This window comes from Arachis stenosperma, chromosome 6 (genome assembly GCF_014773155.1).
Source record: "Arachis stenosperma cultivar V10309 chromosome 6, arast.V10309.gnm1.PFL2, whole genome shotgun sequence".
Taxonomy (NCBI): Eukaryota; Viridiplantae; Streptophyta; class Magnoliopsida; order Fabales; family Fabaceae; genus Arachis; species Arachis stenosperma.
Window position 1 is genome coordinate 137,136,135 of NC_080382.1, and position 17,055 is coordinate 137,153,189.

At 29.5% G+C, this 17,055-nt stretch overlaps 1 protein-coding gene across 1 annotated transcript; it reads right to left on the reverse strand.

Moving 5' to 3' along the window:
• Window positions 1-7,248: 7,248 nt before the first annotated feature.
• On the reverse strand, window positions 7,249-13,551 carry LOC130933272 (protein EMBRYONIC FLOWER 1-like). Its single transcript, XM_057862839.1, has 6 exons — window positions 13,281-13,551; window positions 12,032-12,186; window positions 11,046-11,443; window positions 10,862-10,966; window positions 9,549-10,732; window positions 7,249-8,941 (listed from the first exon to the last, which is right to left on the reverse strand). Exons 2-6 carry the CDS (start codon window positions 12,118-12,120, stop codon window positions 7,457-7,459), a joined length of 3,261 nt encoding a protein of 1,086 aa, XP_057718822.1. The 5' UTR covers window positions 12,121-12,186; window positions 13,281-13,551; the 3' UTR covers window positions 7,249-7,456.
• Window positions 13,552-17,055: the final 3,504 nt, after the last annotated feature.

Genomic DNA, 17,055 nt, shown 5'->3' on the forward strand with positions numbered 1-17,055 from the left:
GTTGAGAGTTTTAGTTGAGAGTTGATAGATTACAATTTAATCAAACTTATCAAATTATTTAATAATTTTTAATTATTCATTCACATGAAATTATCTGCACTTAAATTTCTACTTAATTATATGAAGGATGGAAAAAGATGATGTTTGTTTATTACCAATGTATTTAAAATTATTCTGAAAAATGATACAAGTACTTTATGCAAAGTTATACAATGCATGACACTCAAAAATATAATTTCATCAAAGTTATACTTCTTTCGATTCATGGCTTCACTGGAAAAATAATTTTCGGATAACACAAATAAATTACGTGTGGTAATGAACTCCAAAGAATCTTCAAATCTAGAATATATTGAAGGAACAATTTCTCTAGATCTAAATTATTAAACGCATGACATATATTACGGCTTTGTTAGGTAGATAATAACTTTTGTAAATAATGTGAACAATATGTTCTAAAATTGACCCAATAAAATAAAAAAATACTCCACTTCAACTTATCTCCTAAATCCTAATTATTCGCATACCTAGTGAATTGAATATCTAGTTATAGTTAATTGTGCATGAGTAAATCGAATCAAAAAGGATAATCATCCAATTAAGAATAATCAATATAATCATCTGTATACCTATAAATTAAATATCCAATATATATATCCATTGTTCACATTATTTAATATTCTCATTATCTCCTTATACTTTATTCGCTGCCTTTCTTTACTTGGCCTAATTTGTCCTTGTAGTCTTGTAGTAAGATATTATAGTAGATAGATGAAGATTTTTCAAGTTACCAAAAACCTATTCCGCATTGTACTTTCTTTCTTGTACAAAGAGGAGAAAATAAGAATATAATTTTAAAGACAGAATTAAAATAAAATAAAATAAGATATTTAAAATAATAAAATATTTTAAATATTGAAAAAATTAAAATTTAACCTAAATATTAAAGTAATATTTTATCCTAATAAATAGAATGCATCATAACATTCAAATTTTATTCTGTCTAGTGTTCAAAATTTCTCAATTCCAACCTAAAATAATTGTAATGCATTGTGACATCTAAAATTCATCACTTACTCTAGCATCCACAATTCAAATCAAACATCAAACACTATACCAAAAAAAACTATGGGTGCATTTAAGTCGTGCTCTCATTTTCTATTCTCATTTTTAATATTTTCTATAGTGAAAACAATAAAATCATTCATGGCAAGAATTATTGGCTCCATTATATACCAACTTTACTAGCCTACTAGCCATCAGTAAAAATTGGCTCGTAAAAAAAAAAAAAAAACTATCTAAGTTACTGACAGTTTTGATTTTAATAACAATTAGATCGTCGATAATTTTTTAGTTTTGGGGAGATGTCAATTAGGTTATCGATAATAAAGCAGTTTGTATAGTACAAGAGAGACAGAAAGTTAGTTAGAGTTAGTATTAGTCCAAACATTTCAAATTAAATGCTAAATTCATTATCCATGAAGAATTAGGATTCAAGATACTATTCTAAGCTAATGGTTTCTCAAGTCAAAACAGAAAATGACTCACTCATGGCAAATACGAAACATGATCAAATTAAATAAAAGTGTAAGAAAATATATTGAAATAAAATACCCAAACGCTATCTCAATAATGTGAATTGTATCACAACAGATGAAAGGAAAGCAAAATAACATTAAATAACTTAACAAACAAGGTGCTGAAAATACCATCCCCATTTGAGAAATAATTTCAAATAAAGTGCCAAAAATTGATTGAGTGAGTAGAGTGCTGATACAAGAGGCTTTATAATCTTAGCTTGCTGTACAAGAAATACAACTAAACTATAACGAACTCATCAACTAGCTTAACCAACTCTTAGTTATCATAACTAACTCTGCCAGTTGGCATAACTACCTAACCGACTTACTATCTCTATGAGCATGTTTTATAATATATTAGTATTTTTTTATCCATAATGACATTACGAAAATATAAATATTTTAAAATTATATTAGTTTTGTCTTAGTATTATAGATTTTAGTATAAAAAATTTATAAAATTAAACAACTTTTAAAAAAAGGTCGTATGAGACAGAAGTCTCCGTTGGCTAAGAAAATCAAGGTCTTTCTAGATAAAAAAATAAATAAATAATAAGATTTTTAGTTATTATTTTCATGCGGAAGAGTTTAAATTTTTACTAATAATTAATTTTAACATTCGTTATCTAAAATTTGAAACAACTAAACGTGTATACTTTTACATTATTTGATACATGTTAAGTCTAATGTACAAATAGAAATAATTAATTTTTATGCTTGCTATTTAAAAATAATATTTTTTTCTCTATGTATATAAAAATATAATTAGATATTAGCATAAAAAATTTATATTGATAGTTATAAAATTAACTCAAAATTAATTTTTTAAAATAATTGAATCTTGATTCTAACTTTTAATCACAACATTAGTACTCTCTCTAAATTATATATAATAAATATTTGAAGAAAGAGAAGTAAAAATATAGATTAGAAAGATAAGTGGTGAAAATTTAAAATTAAATAAAAAATATATAATAATATTTTTTATTTGAATTATATTATTTTGTTAATTTTTTTTAGAATAGAAAGATAGAAAATGAGATAAAAGAGAGAGTAAGATAAAGAAGAAGAATGAGAGAGGGAATTTGTTAATTTTTTGAAAGAAAAAAATTATTTTAATTGTGATGACACATTTTGATTTGTCAAATTACTAATATAAAATAAAAATTATAAATTATATATATAGTGGGAAGGGTGGAGAGAAATAGAAAAAGGAAGAGAAGTAGATGAGAGAATGTAGGAATCTAGTTTATTAATTTTTGAGAAAAATATTTTTTCTTAATCTTAATAATAGAATATCATGTAATATATATTTTGATTATTAAATTAGTTAGTAATATATAATATATAATATAGCTATATTTTAATTTTAATTTAATTTTAATATAATTAGAGAATGTCATGTTACATATTTAAATTGTCAAATTTATAATTAGTAATTAATAATGATATAAAAGAGATAAAATAGGTAAAAAAATGAAAGAAATAGAGATAGAAAAAAAAACTCTTTAATTTAAAAAAAAATTAATTTCAAATACAATAAAAAATAACATACAACATATATTAATTATAAAATTAGTAATATATAATAAATTAAGTTATCCATGGACAGATTAAACCTAATTGATGGGAGTTCTGCTGTTACACAATTATTCTGCTCTAAATTTTTCTTTGATGCTTTGGCTTCCACATGAGTGATTTTTAGAAACACATACAATATATGTTGACTCTTCACCGACCGAATTATTGACTATGTTATCAAGAATGTGAAGCATATTCCAATGTAAAAATACTATATTCTAAATTATTACTATACTTTATCAAAGTTAGTGTGATTTTTTATATTTTTAAAAATTATTTGACTAATAATAATTTTGTTGGATAAGTTTGTGTGTTGTTCAAATTCTTTATCAGCACCTTCTACCATAAATATCATATTAAGGTCAAATTTAAATATCATACTATTTGCAATAATAAACGCAACTTTTTATAAAATTTCTTGTCTTATATAATATTGTACTTGCAATGGTATTAAAGTCATGATTTTTGAATGATCATAATTAAATTAATGGAAGGTATATATTACAAAGAATCAAGTGCAAGTAAATGTTTTAACAGAAATAAAGAATTAATGATTTTTTCATATCTCCGTTGATTGATATTAAATGTCTTAAGAGAAACAAAGAATAAAGTACAATTAACTCAATTAATATATATTATTGTTACCGTCTACTATGTTGTTATTATTATTATTATTATTATTATTATTATTATTATTATTATTATTATTATTATTATTATTATTATTATTTAATGTATTCTTAAATATAAAAATTAAATTATAAAATAGAATATTAAGTATTGATTACAAGAAGATCTAATAGTAAGGGATATGATATTTAATCATTAATAAGTAGAGTTAATAAAAATATGATAAATGAAATAATAAGAAAGTGGGATAAAAAATAAAACTATTATTAAATGATCTAAATAAAGTAAATTATAAAAAATTTTGGCTAATTATGACTGAAAATTTTTGTTATCAAACTTTTCCCATGTAAATATGTAATTGTGGTTTCAATAGAAAAGCTTTAAAAAATGTTGAGTCTCTTTGGATCACCTTGTTTTAAGACCAGTGTAAATGTGTACAACAGCCATTTTAACCAAATAGTAGATAAGTAACTTATTTATTTCTTTATTTATTTCCACGAGTAAGAAATGCTTAACATATGAAAATAAAATCACAAAGACTTGATGAATGTTAAACATATAATTATTTATGTATTTTTTATTAATTTAATTTTTTAAAATTAAAGAAATAATTTAAAGAAATCGAAAAATAACACAAAATCATGAATAAAAAGATCTGAAACTGAAAATGCATGTCATTTTTTCTTCTCCTTGAGTTCGCCACCCGCAGTAGGTAGTTTTTTATTTTTTATTTTTTCCCCTTTCATTTTGCTTTAATTCTCTTGTATATTTTCCATCCGATTTTTATTGGCTGATATGTGAAATGTGAAATGATGCCTTTAAGGCGTCTCTTTTTTCCTTTGATTACATTTTTCAATTCTATCCGTTCAATTTCTTATCTATCTCAAATTCGTCTTCAACTGTTTTTTTTTTTATGATGAGTTCCCTAATTTTCCATCTAATTCCCTAATTCTAGTACTCTTAATACGAGCAATGCTGTTTGATTTATTTTTCATATTTTGATGCTTATTAATAATTTATCTAATGTTTAGTATGATTGTGATCATATATATACATACAATAACTTTATTTAATTATTTTATTACCACGTTTATTTTTTAAAACACTATAAATGATGATGTGAATATTAAGATAACCGTTTTAGCCTAATAGTGGATACAATTAATAGTGAAGTGGATAATTTTTTCCCAAAAATTGAAATAGATGTATCTCTATTTTTATGATGTGTTTTAAGATATTTAACACAGGAATAAGGGTAAACAAAATTGTGTTTTCTGTTGCATTTATTTACACTAGATAGAACTAAAAGAATATCTTTATTTACGTTTATTTAGTATTGGTTTGCATGTTATTAAGTTGTTAAAAGAAATTTAATGAATTTTTTTAAAAAAATTTTAGTGTGTGTTTTGCAAAATATAAAAAAGTATTAAAAAAATAAAAAATTTTAAAAATTACAATTTATATTTTTTTTAAAAGATATTTTTTACTTAAATTTTTTAACATAATAAATAAAAAATATTTTTATATTGTTATACCTAAATATAATTGTTAAATAAAAAAATATTTTTACATGAGATATCAAAATATAAAGTTATCGACTATATTTATCTGTACACTAAAATCAACCGTCAAAGACATATTAAAATACAAATAAACATTGACAATAAATTAAATATATTTATATACAAATATATTAGTGGCTGATTTTAGTGAATGAATAATATTTTTATAAAATTACTTTTATTTTTCTAAAAAATCTTATAAAAAAATCACTTGAAAAAAATTTTTTTTTAGAAACTCATTCCGACAAACCTTTAGAATAGATAAAATATAGAAATATATAAAGTACAAAAATTATCATTTTTAATTAAAAATAAAATTCTTCCAGCATATAATTTTCATTTTCCATTCTTAAACTATCCTTTTTAATCAAATTATTTTTATTCTTTACGTTACCTTTAACAAGAGAAAAAGGAGAGATGGAAGAGAAGAGTGAAAGAGTGAAATAAGGAAAGAAGGAGGAGGAGGGGAAAGATAGAGTGATAGAGAAGTGGAGGAAGAGGTAAAATGACAAAAGATTGAGGAAGACATTGAAGAGAAACTAAAAGAAAAAGTATATTTAAAATTATAAAAAAAGAGCGAGGACAGTGCAAAATATTTCATTAAATTTGTGCCTCTATCCTAATCTCTCCTATTTCTAGCCATCTCAGACACAAATTTATGTCTTTTTTTTTTTGTCATAAGACACAAATATTTGGTCTTCCATATCTCGATCACAACAATTAAACATGTGTTTTGTTGATGTCTCTGCCAATATTAAGTCAAGAAATGAATACATAATTATCCTTTTCTCTTATGTAATTAGTATTTAATTTCTAAATGCTAATTGCAGGTGATGATGATTTGTTTTTTTATCTCCTATATATCATTTAAAAACAAAATTAAACATAGGATGACTAAAGTACATCATAACTAGGTATGTAATGATAGGAAATAGCTATATAGATCAAGAATATGTTCAATAATTAGTTAGGTTAGCAACAGTAAAGAATTGAGGATTTAGCCATGGATCATTAATTTGGCACTTGATACCATCTAAAAGTAATAACAAGTTAAGAGAAAATAGGACAGATAAAATAGAGAACTAGATAAAAGAGAATGATTATTATTATCACACATATTTACAGTGTCCACCAAGAGGCTCGTATTTATAGACAAGCCTTGACACTATAATATATACATTCTAATGTTAACAACCCTCAGATCTTTATTGTTACTAAACTAATTCTTGAACATATTCTTGATCTATATAGCTATTTTCTATCATTACAAGGTGAAAGAATTAAACACAATTAAAGATGACCAAATTAAATTTCAGGTCTCACATTCTTCCATTTCCATCATCGAGGCACATCAACTTTTTTGAAGCATAAAGTGTTCATTCTTGGATACACAATTAACTATGTAAAATGACTGCTAGATCTGATACACAATTAATTAGAAGTATATGAATAGAAAATAACTAGTTAACTACCATCCGAGCAGTAACAATTATATTCTTATTCTTGGATTTTCTGGTATTTGTACGAATTAAACCAAAAAATTTATTTAAACAATTAAGAACTTGTTGCGAGTATTAAGGAAAATAAGTTGCCTGTCATTTTATTTGAGACTATTTCCAGTCTTCCACACATTCTCCTATGCACTTTTAGAGTATTCACCAAGAAACATTCCTTCTTGTCTTGTGGCAAGGCACCACATGTTGAGAGTTTTATAATTTTTTATTTCCAAACAAGATAATAGAATCCGTGACACTTGGTTAAGTGAAAACAAGTTCCTTTTCTTCAACCACACCCCACATTTCCTTCCACACAAACTTTACAACATCAATACTGTAATACATTATAACATAAAACTTGTGTATGGCACCTGGTAGCATGATAATGAAATTCAGTTTTAAATTCAAAGATAAGTTTCTTCCTTGAAAGTTGAAACTTTGCAAGAAAAAAAAAAAAACTGTTATTTAAGTCTCATGTTCCTACTCAAAGTCCGCTGCAGAATTATTTATATAATTAAAGGAACATAAAGTAGTATATGCTGACCGTTTCAACATGAAGGAATCAAGCAAAAGCTGTAGCCTAACTATGCACAACTCTATATTGATTTCAACGTCTTTCATTTTGTAACCTTCGAGTCTTCATTTGCTTGCGTCCACGTGGAGCAGGTAAGCCATGCCTTCTGTTTGGGGGGATATCCTCGAATTTCAGATCTTCTCCATTGATCATGTATGGATTACCATCTTCTGGTGCAGTGAACTCCGCCGGGTTTCTGTTAACTACAATTGTGCTTCCAGAGATACTTTGCCAGGGCTCTGCAACATCCAATCTATGTTGATTCGAGGTTTCCGTTTCAACATTGGCCCCCCTGAGCTGCAGACTATCTACATTTTGCATGGCTGAATTGGAGCCATTCATCTTAATTCCATTTCCAGACCTTGGCAAATTTTGGTCCCTGAAATCAGTACTTCTGATCTTCCCACCATGCTGATCTGTTGAAGTGGCAGAGATTGGAGAGTCAAAAAGGCGATTTCGTGATTTATCTGATAAATTAATGCTGCTGAGATGCTCAGAAATCTGCCTTCGTGGGGAACCATGTGTCTCTCTCTCCAAGTTTGCACTGCATATGCCGGGATTAGAGGGTCTCCTAACCATTTTAGCACTTCTACTTGCAGTAGATGATGTGTCTGTCTCCCTACCTGCCCCGGTTAAGCTAAGTAAATGCAGCGCATGTATTGCTTCATTGGAATACGTATCATGAGATACACTCTGATAACGATCATGTTCCATCCCATTACTTTCTCCAGTAAGTGTGCGTTCTGCATTCATGCTGCTCATGTTTCCAGAATCAGTTGGAAGCTTCTCTAGGTCAATATCTTGAGAACTTGGGGAGTTAAGGTCAAAAAGATCCCTTCTCCTGTTCTGCCTTTGTGTCGACCCAGATTGAAGTGAAATTAAGTCTAAGTTACTACCTCTAGGCTGCGAAACAGTTCTGTTGCGTAAATCAACGCATCCCAGGGATGCATTCTTCTTGCTCGACAATGGCCGAACATGAGAAGCACTTCCATCCTGCTGCATAATAGTCTCGAATTGGTTTGATCTTCCATTGAAATGTGAGGAAGCACCAGAGGATCCACACTCTGCATTCCTCCTATTAAAAATTGGAGTTTGAGCAGGACCAAGCTTCATGGTATCACTTGGTGAGTAATGGGATCCATTTGATGACTTATTTTTTGATTGTGGAACTTCAAACCCAAACGGGAACTGATGGAGTGCGCTTGAAGAAAAGTAGTTACTTGAATTTTCTTTTCTTGGGAATGCATTTCCTTGTCTTCTGTTAATTCCAATTTCTGTATCACTTACGTGATCTTTTTCCCTCTGGACAGACATTTCCAGTTGGCAGCTTAAATTTTCTACGTCAGGTAGAGACCTCTCATATTGATTCCTTGCCAAGATCTCTACAACTTCCATTGGGATATCATCTTCTGACCCATGGTCAGAGTCCTCTGCTGTCAAATCATCACATCTTTCCAGACTATTATCTAGATCAACAACTTCAATCATTTTGTTATTGTTTCCGGCTCCATTGGTTCCCTGAAAAAGAAGGGCTGTTATCTCCTTGGAGACATGGTTTCTATGAAAAGTTCATTGTCTCATGACCCTAAAGAAAAAACATTCATGCGAAGGAAATCTACACATTTTAAGAGATTAATTTAGCAGTTAAAGTTCGATGAAAACAAATAAACTGAAGAATTCCCAACTGGACATCAATAAGAGAATGTCAATAAACTACAGCATGAATAAATATTTGATGGTCAAAAGAACTAATTCCTGTTAGTTTGAAGAATCTGATCAAGCTACAAAGCAGTTTCATATGATGTTATTTAAATATTTCTGGTTAAAGAAATCAAATAGTTGACCATATCAAAAGTTTGAAGAAAGTATGAAGCACACATATCACAAAAATAAGAAGATCTGGTTGATGCTCACATGATAAAATGTTCAAAAGACAAATTTATGGCAGGGCCAGTGGAATCTTGTAGAAACAACTAAATGAACTAATTGCAAAATTCTTAACAAATGGAAATATAAAGAAATAACATCTATTTTGATCATGGAAGTCAATTTTTTATTTTATTTCTTTTTTTTTTTGGAAAAAGGAGAGAGAGGGAGGGGGGGTTGAAAGTTTAATACTACTTACTTCAAGATATACTTCTTTTCCTTTTTCAAGAATTGCGTTTGACATGTCATTTGAAGGATTTTTTCGAGCTCCACAATAAATGGCTTTGCCGTCCATATTTCTAAGTTGAGCTCTTGAAGTACCCTCTCGAAGCTGAATTTCTTTTTGACTGATATTTTGCTTGTTGCACATCTGTTCCGATGGATAGCCTTTTAAGGGAAGATGCCTTTCCTCATTGAGTTCTTTCCCATTTGATGTACCTTTTGTTGATGGAACTGCAATGCATTCAGGCCTACTTGACAAATTCTTTGATGCTGTATGTGCAAATGAACCTTCAACTAGCTTGTCATTTTTCCTCCCGGTTATAGAATCCATTTCTGCATCAGCTTGAGGCATCTTGCCTTTTCCTTTGGAATTGCAGACATTTCTATTCCTTAACATATGCAGCGGAAAATCATCCTTTCCCTTCTCAGTGGATGCACAGGGAAAGGATCCAGAAGGACTTTCAGACAGATTTTCCTTATTTGTGACATCCACCGTGCTCCCACTCTTTCTCCACTGTCCTTCTTGTGGCCTAGAAATCAAGTGTTTGTCAGCATGAGGAACCGATTTGTGCCTTTTACCTGCAGTCTTATCTGTTCTAGAAACTCCCCCTGGGTTTTGAATTTCGTTATCAAGCCTCTGGGAGCACATATCTGCAGATGTTGACTCTTCATCCACAACAAACTTTCGCTTTCTACCGCGACCCTTATATGTCAAAGTCGAATCTACTGGAACATCCTCGTTTTCTTGGAAAATTGGTGGTGCCTCTGAAGTTGCAAACTGATTAAGAGGACCATGAGATAGTGATCTGCTTGCGGTGGTTTTATCAGTCTTTGCCTCTCCATTTTCATTTAACAAGTCCTTAAGCAAGCGCATCTTTCTAGGTCTCTTACGAGTTAAACTGGTTGACCTTTCTACATTACGACCCTGATGATTTCTGACAATTTCATCTTCATTTTCCACTGACACATCATGATTGCCATCAGCCAACTCTGGTGAAAGATGTTCAGTTGCATGATCAATGATGTTATCTCCGACAACTACTGTACATTCCCTCAAAATTGAACCAGATTGTCTTAAACCGTTGTGGCATTGGTTTTCTTCAGAAGTAGGTGTCCCTTCATTAATATCAGAAGGGCTATTATCCACATTAGCTTCACAAGCTGTTTTGGTATTTGGAAACAAAAAAAACGAAGAAATCAATACATTCTTATTATGATACATACAAATTTAATTTCTCGGTACCATGTTACTGCAGCCTAAATTTATAAAGTTTACTCAGTTTAACCTACCTATTTTATTTATATGACATTCTTCCATGTGATCTGGACGAGCTTCTGGAAGTGTAACACTTGACACTTGATGATTGAGATTAATCTCCGAGCCAATATCATGGTCTGAACATAACAGAGAAAATCAATCAACACACAGAAAGTAGGAAGTAAGAAACTCCTATATAACTGAGCTTGAACTTACCTGTTATTTTGTTCTGTACAATTTCTGCATTATTATTTTCTATCGCATTCCTAACTGGTAAACCATCAGTGTCACCAGTCAGATCAATAGGGATATTAAGATCGAACTCCGCATTCACTGGAGTGGCAGCACTAGCCACTGGAGATTCCGGAGTACCAGAATTGACAACCGCATTACTGCAGTTACAATCAGATATACCTCCATTCCTGTGGCTAACATCTGTTTGATCATTTCCATGAATGATTTCGCTAGCAGTTGCCTGTTGACAATTTTCACAGCCCCACCATCGAAATTTCGGCACTTCAAGTGGTGGAAGTGGCAGTTCGTTATCAGACTCATCCATTGGAAATGGCCAACATTTTCTCCAATCTTTCTTTCTTATATCCGATACGTAACCACTGAACAAACAAAAAGGATGTGTTAGGGATCCCAAATTTCATAATATTAACATACACATACACATGATCCCAAATGAAATATATTAATGTTCTTTTGTCAAGCGGGATAAGGTCCAAGTTCTTCCCAATAAACTATACTAGCTCTTCAGAATCTCCATGTTTTGGCACCATCGTTCATATGATTCATTATTATCATCCTATACTTCCACCTCTTGATTAATTGGATTCTAACTTTAAGTTACTAGCATTTGAAGATCATTAATTATACTGTCCTCTAATGAACACTCATACATATAATAACATTGTATCTTATAAGAATGATTTACATAAACTGCAGGCATCAACAACATGAAATCATACACTAAATGAAGGCGGATATATAAATTGATTGATCCGCTCCACACTCAAATACCATCAGAAATGTTTGAAATAAAATATTGTTAAAAGGATAAGCTCAGATAGATACATAGTATCAGCTAGTATAATATGATATAAAAACAGTAATGACAATTGAACCTAGAACCTCATGCAAACTATCAAACTTGATGACCTTATCAGACATGTATAAATATGGGGAATAAGGATTACCGTATCGTGAAATGTTCGCATGTCTTATTTGCGGTGCCGATGGGAAGATCTATACTGATTGAATCCACACTAACAAAATTACTCTCCATGAGCTTGATGATCCTATATAGTTAGAATCACATTCAGAATTATTCTCCACAATTATCTGTGTATGTCTGCACGCACAACAAACAACTTGAGCTATATATAAGCACAGCTAGAGTATCCCTATTCACGAAGGATCAAATACTGATATGTAAAATATAACTTGAAGGTTCCAATAATCAATTGAGGCTTCCATCAATTAGAGGCTCGTGAAAGATTTATTCATATGTAAGGAAAACGCCACACACAAACATATATATAATTGTGCATACATCACAGGCAAAAAAATCTTACTACCCTATTAGGGTTTATTCAAAGCTGCTAAGAAATTAAAAGGAAAGACAAGCTAAACAAGGTAAAAATTAAAGTTAAAGTAACATTAAACCAATTAAACCTCGACACACAGTGATTAATCACATAAAATAATAACCTCCAGCATTATGAAAGTACATAAACCCTAGTTTTACAGTCAATAAATCCAACCACGTAGATGCCCAATGTTAATAATATGTTTGAATTAAAACCCTAAGAAAAAATTAGCCACTAACCCATATAATTACCCCAGATGTGGATACATAAATGTACCTAGCAATATTAACTAAATACTAGGGTTTTTTAATTTCCGTTATGAAACTCGTCAGCTTCGAAGCTAAAACGCTATGGGAACATAAATTAATAGCATGCGAAAATCCCACATAAGAGAAAAAAAGTCCTAAGAAGTCAAAGCAACACATAGAAGAAAGAATATGAACACCCAAAATATTAGGGTTCAATGTGATTACGTGATTAAATAAATTCATGTCTCATTAAGAGATATATAATTAACTAAGCTCAATTTACAATGTAATCAACTAAGCTAGCTAAGTTAAGAAAAAAAAATCACCGAAAGAAATAATTAATGCAACAAAGGAATAAAAATTCAGATAAGAGAAACATAAATAAATAAATATAAATAAAATAACCCAAAGGAAAAGCTGAAGTGGACACACACCCACCGTAAACAGTACAACGATACCTAAATATCTAAACAAAAAAAAAAGAGCTCTATAGAATAATCGAAGCAACGGTTCAGATCAAAAGCTAAACAGAAGAGCGAGCTATGAAGGAGATAGAGATAGAGAGGGAAATTATAAGACGAAGCAGGTGAAGGAGCACCGAGACTCACCCGTGGACGAGAGCACGCGATTTTTCTCCCCTAGCTTGGAGCATCGATACTCCACGGCTCCTCCAAGAAACGAGAAGAAATGATAGAGAACTGGAAGGAGAGTGATTAGAATGAAGTTTGAGGATTGGATTCGCAGCTCAAGAAGCAGAATTTGGGTGCGAAAATTCACACAGAAACCCTAGTGAGAGAAAGGGTTTTCGATTCTTTAGGGAGAAGAGAGAGTGTGTGTGAGAGAGAGAAAGAGAAAGAGAAGAGAGAGAAAGAATTTTTATCTTGCTGTACTTTGGATTTGGAAGATGGGGGTTTGCGTTTGTGTGTTGTTGTAATTGTTTTTTATTTTTTATTTTATTTTTCTTTTGTTTTTTTAGAAATAAATAAAAATAAAAAAGAAGATGTAGTATCGTGTCATATGATGCATTTCCTAAACTAGCACAAAAGAAATGTAAATGTAGAGAGAGAAAGAGGGAGTGTGCGTGTGAGGTGAGAGAAAGGATCAACCATCTGGAGAGTGACACGTGGCGCCAGCATGAGCTTCCTGTCAGTTGCCACTCATAATTGCTTGTGGATCATGGCAGGGAAACCCTAGACGGAAAGGGTAATTATTATTTCTAGAATTTTGTTGAATGTTTGTGTTTGGTAAATTATATATATTTTTATTAAAATATATTTTATCTTCAAATTTTTTTAATTATTGATAAAAATTATTTTTTTAATAAAAAATAATGAATTTATTGTAAAGTAATTTTCATTGGATAATAATATATTATTATTCCCCGAACACATTTTGTACGTTTTAGATTTTATATTTTTAAGTATTAATATAATTTATCAATTATTTTTATATTTTTATGGAATGTCGGAGAAAATAAGAAGGCAACGTACCTAAAGAAATGAAAGGGAAAATATGGTTTGGCGCGTGCGTTAAACGCGCTACTTTTGGGTGGTGCTCTATTTCTCGATTTTATGCCTGTCGTGTCCACCAAGGCTTGGAAAAGGTGATTCATGGAGATTGCACATTGGACGGTTCTCATTGGAGCGTGGATCACACTCGCTCGATTGGAGAGTAGTCGTAGGTGGCGAATGCCACTTCCGAACCCTAGGTCTCTTTTCTATGTGGAAGGTGAAACGAAAGGCAATGCAAAAGGGTACGTAACCCTAATTACTTTACAAATAAGGTGAAGAGTTCTTGATTTAGAATACAATAATGACATTATCCTAAGTTAATTAGAGGTTGGAGATAGAAATTTCAAGTTTTGGTATCTTGATTCAAGTGTTGTAATGTTTTTTTATATATGCATGTAACACCTAATGAATACTCCTGTGTATATGTGTTGTGTGTATAACCTATATGGAAATGCATGAATTACATGTGTCAAAGTCTCGTGTTTTTCTGTACGGACAATAACTATAAGAAAAGGATTTGGCATGTAAAGGAAAAACAATACAATAAAAGTATATGGATATGGTTGGTGGAACATTATTATGTGTAATGCATTTCGCATTACATATTTTCTTTTTTTTTTCTTTTCTAATTAAGTTGAATTTCAACATATTTTCAAATCCACTAGCCTAATATTTTTTTACTAGAGTCTAGAGTTTTTATCTTTTCTTCCATAGGTCAAAACTGTTATGATTGTGATAGATTGTTTGATGTTGGTCCATATAGGTCTTTTAATTATATTTTTTTTACATATGTATCTTTTTATTACCACTAATCGCCTAAAAAGAAATTCCCATACTTTTTCGTTGTTTAATTACTAGAGTTTTGATTCTCGAAATGACACATTAAACTAGTTAAACAATATTCGTGTATATCAATCTCCTTATAAAAGAATCATTTCCAATTTTAGACAGTTCCATCTAAAACATGCATCTATCTCACTTTAGTTTTCTACTTCTGTTTGTGTTTCTTTGAATATAGGCTTTGATATAAAATAATGGAGTATATTAGGATGTGACTATAATTAATTTGATTAAGTGAGACACCTTTGCATTATCTGAATTTATTAATCACAAATATTATTTAGACACTAAAATCAGTCACTAATATATTTATATATAAATATATATAATTTAATTTATTTTTAATATGTATTTATATTGATATTAATAATTAATTCTAATAAATACTACTTAGCATAATTGTTTATTAATACTTTCCTTCTCAAAATTTAAGAGTGAATATCTAATCCAGTCCCTCACAATTATCTCGAAAGGACTACGAGGTCTTTAACAAAAAAAATACTCAACTCGGTTTTTGAAATTTATTTTTATGGACTGATTAGTTCTTGTGCCAAAAACAAAAAATAAAAAAAACAGTGACACAGAAACTAATTAGTCACATAAAAATAAAATTTAAAAATCAAGTCAAATATCTTTTGTTAAAAATTTTGTTGTTTTTTGAGATAATTATCAAACTGTTTAAATTTTTTTAAAAAAAATAATGTAAAACCACAGGAATATTATTATTAGTTTGTAATAAAGGTGACAAATAAAGGAATAATAAGTCAATGTCAATTCAAAGCACAAGTTTCTTATCTATCTATGCGATACTGATATTGACATTAATATACATTATTACCTATTAAATAGTCATGCATAAAATATACACGTATGAATTAATTAAGAAGATCACCTAATAAATTACCCTTGGAGAAAAAAAATTAACATACGTCTCCTCTCTTATTTATAATTTGAGAAGTGTATGTATCTTAATAAATCTTTGAATTCAATAGAGTTAATTTGCTTTCGTGGGTCTATCTGTGCGAAAGCGATTGTGATATGTATGATGGATTTGGTAGTTAAAGAGAAAAATAAACGCAGACGGAATCATAAATATTTATGGTATAGACATGGCTTCAACTTTCATTACTGATGTGAGACAGCCCCACAGAAACTTAGACTAATAAGATTGGTGGAGATTAATAAAATATATAGTATTATTTCTACTTTTCTAGTGTTTCTATATATTGAAAAGAGAAAAAGCAGTAAGTTTTTTTAGATCATTATATATGTAAGTAGATTTTTGTGTAGGTACCACTTGTTTCATTTGTAATTTAAAGACAGCTTGTAAACACTAACGTATGATGATGTAAAAGGTGAAATTTCAGGTGAAGTTGATTTTACGTGAAGTTGATATTTGAGAGTCGTAGATGAAAATTTAGTTAAATTAGTCAAATTATCTAACAACTCTCAGATATAAATTTCACGTGAAGTCGATTGCACTTGAGTTTCCCCGATGTAAAATGATATGAAACCAAATTAGCTTTGCTTGACAGCGAGTAATATATTCGGAGAAATCTAAGGCTTTTGATGCATCCAATGTTTCTTTGCTTCAGGATGTGACTTCTTTAAAACTCTCTTCAATTTATATACTATCTATATATTTAGTACCTGTCTTCTTCATTGTTGATGAAGAAATAAAAAAAAAGTTGGAGAACTATTATAATTTATAATTTTTAACTATTATTTATAGTTATTAACTTAACTTTTTTTAATAATAATTAATAATATATTAATAATTAAAAATAATGAAATTTGTTTTTAGTATTTTTCAAATAAATATATTTTTTTAATTAAATTTATCAAATCATATAATAATTTTTAAATATGCTTTCATTTACCTAAGATTATTACCCTCAATATTAATTCAAACTAGTTAAATCAAATTTATCTTATTTGTTATTCGTATCCTCAATCTTGCAAATTAAATCTATAAAATATGTGTCTTATTCGCTATTCATATTTTTTAAAATTATTTTTGTTAGTAATACCA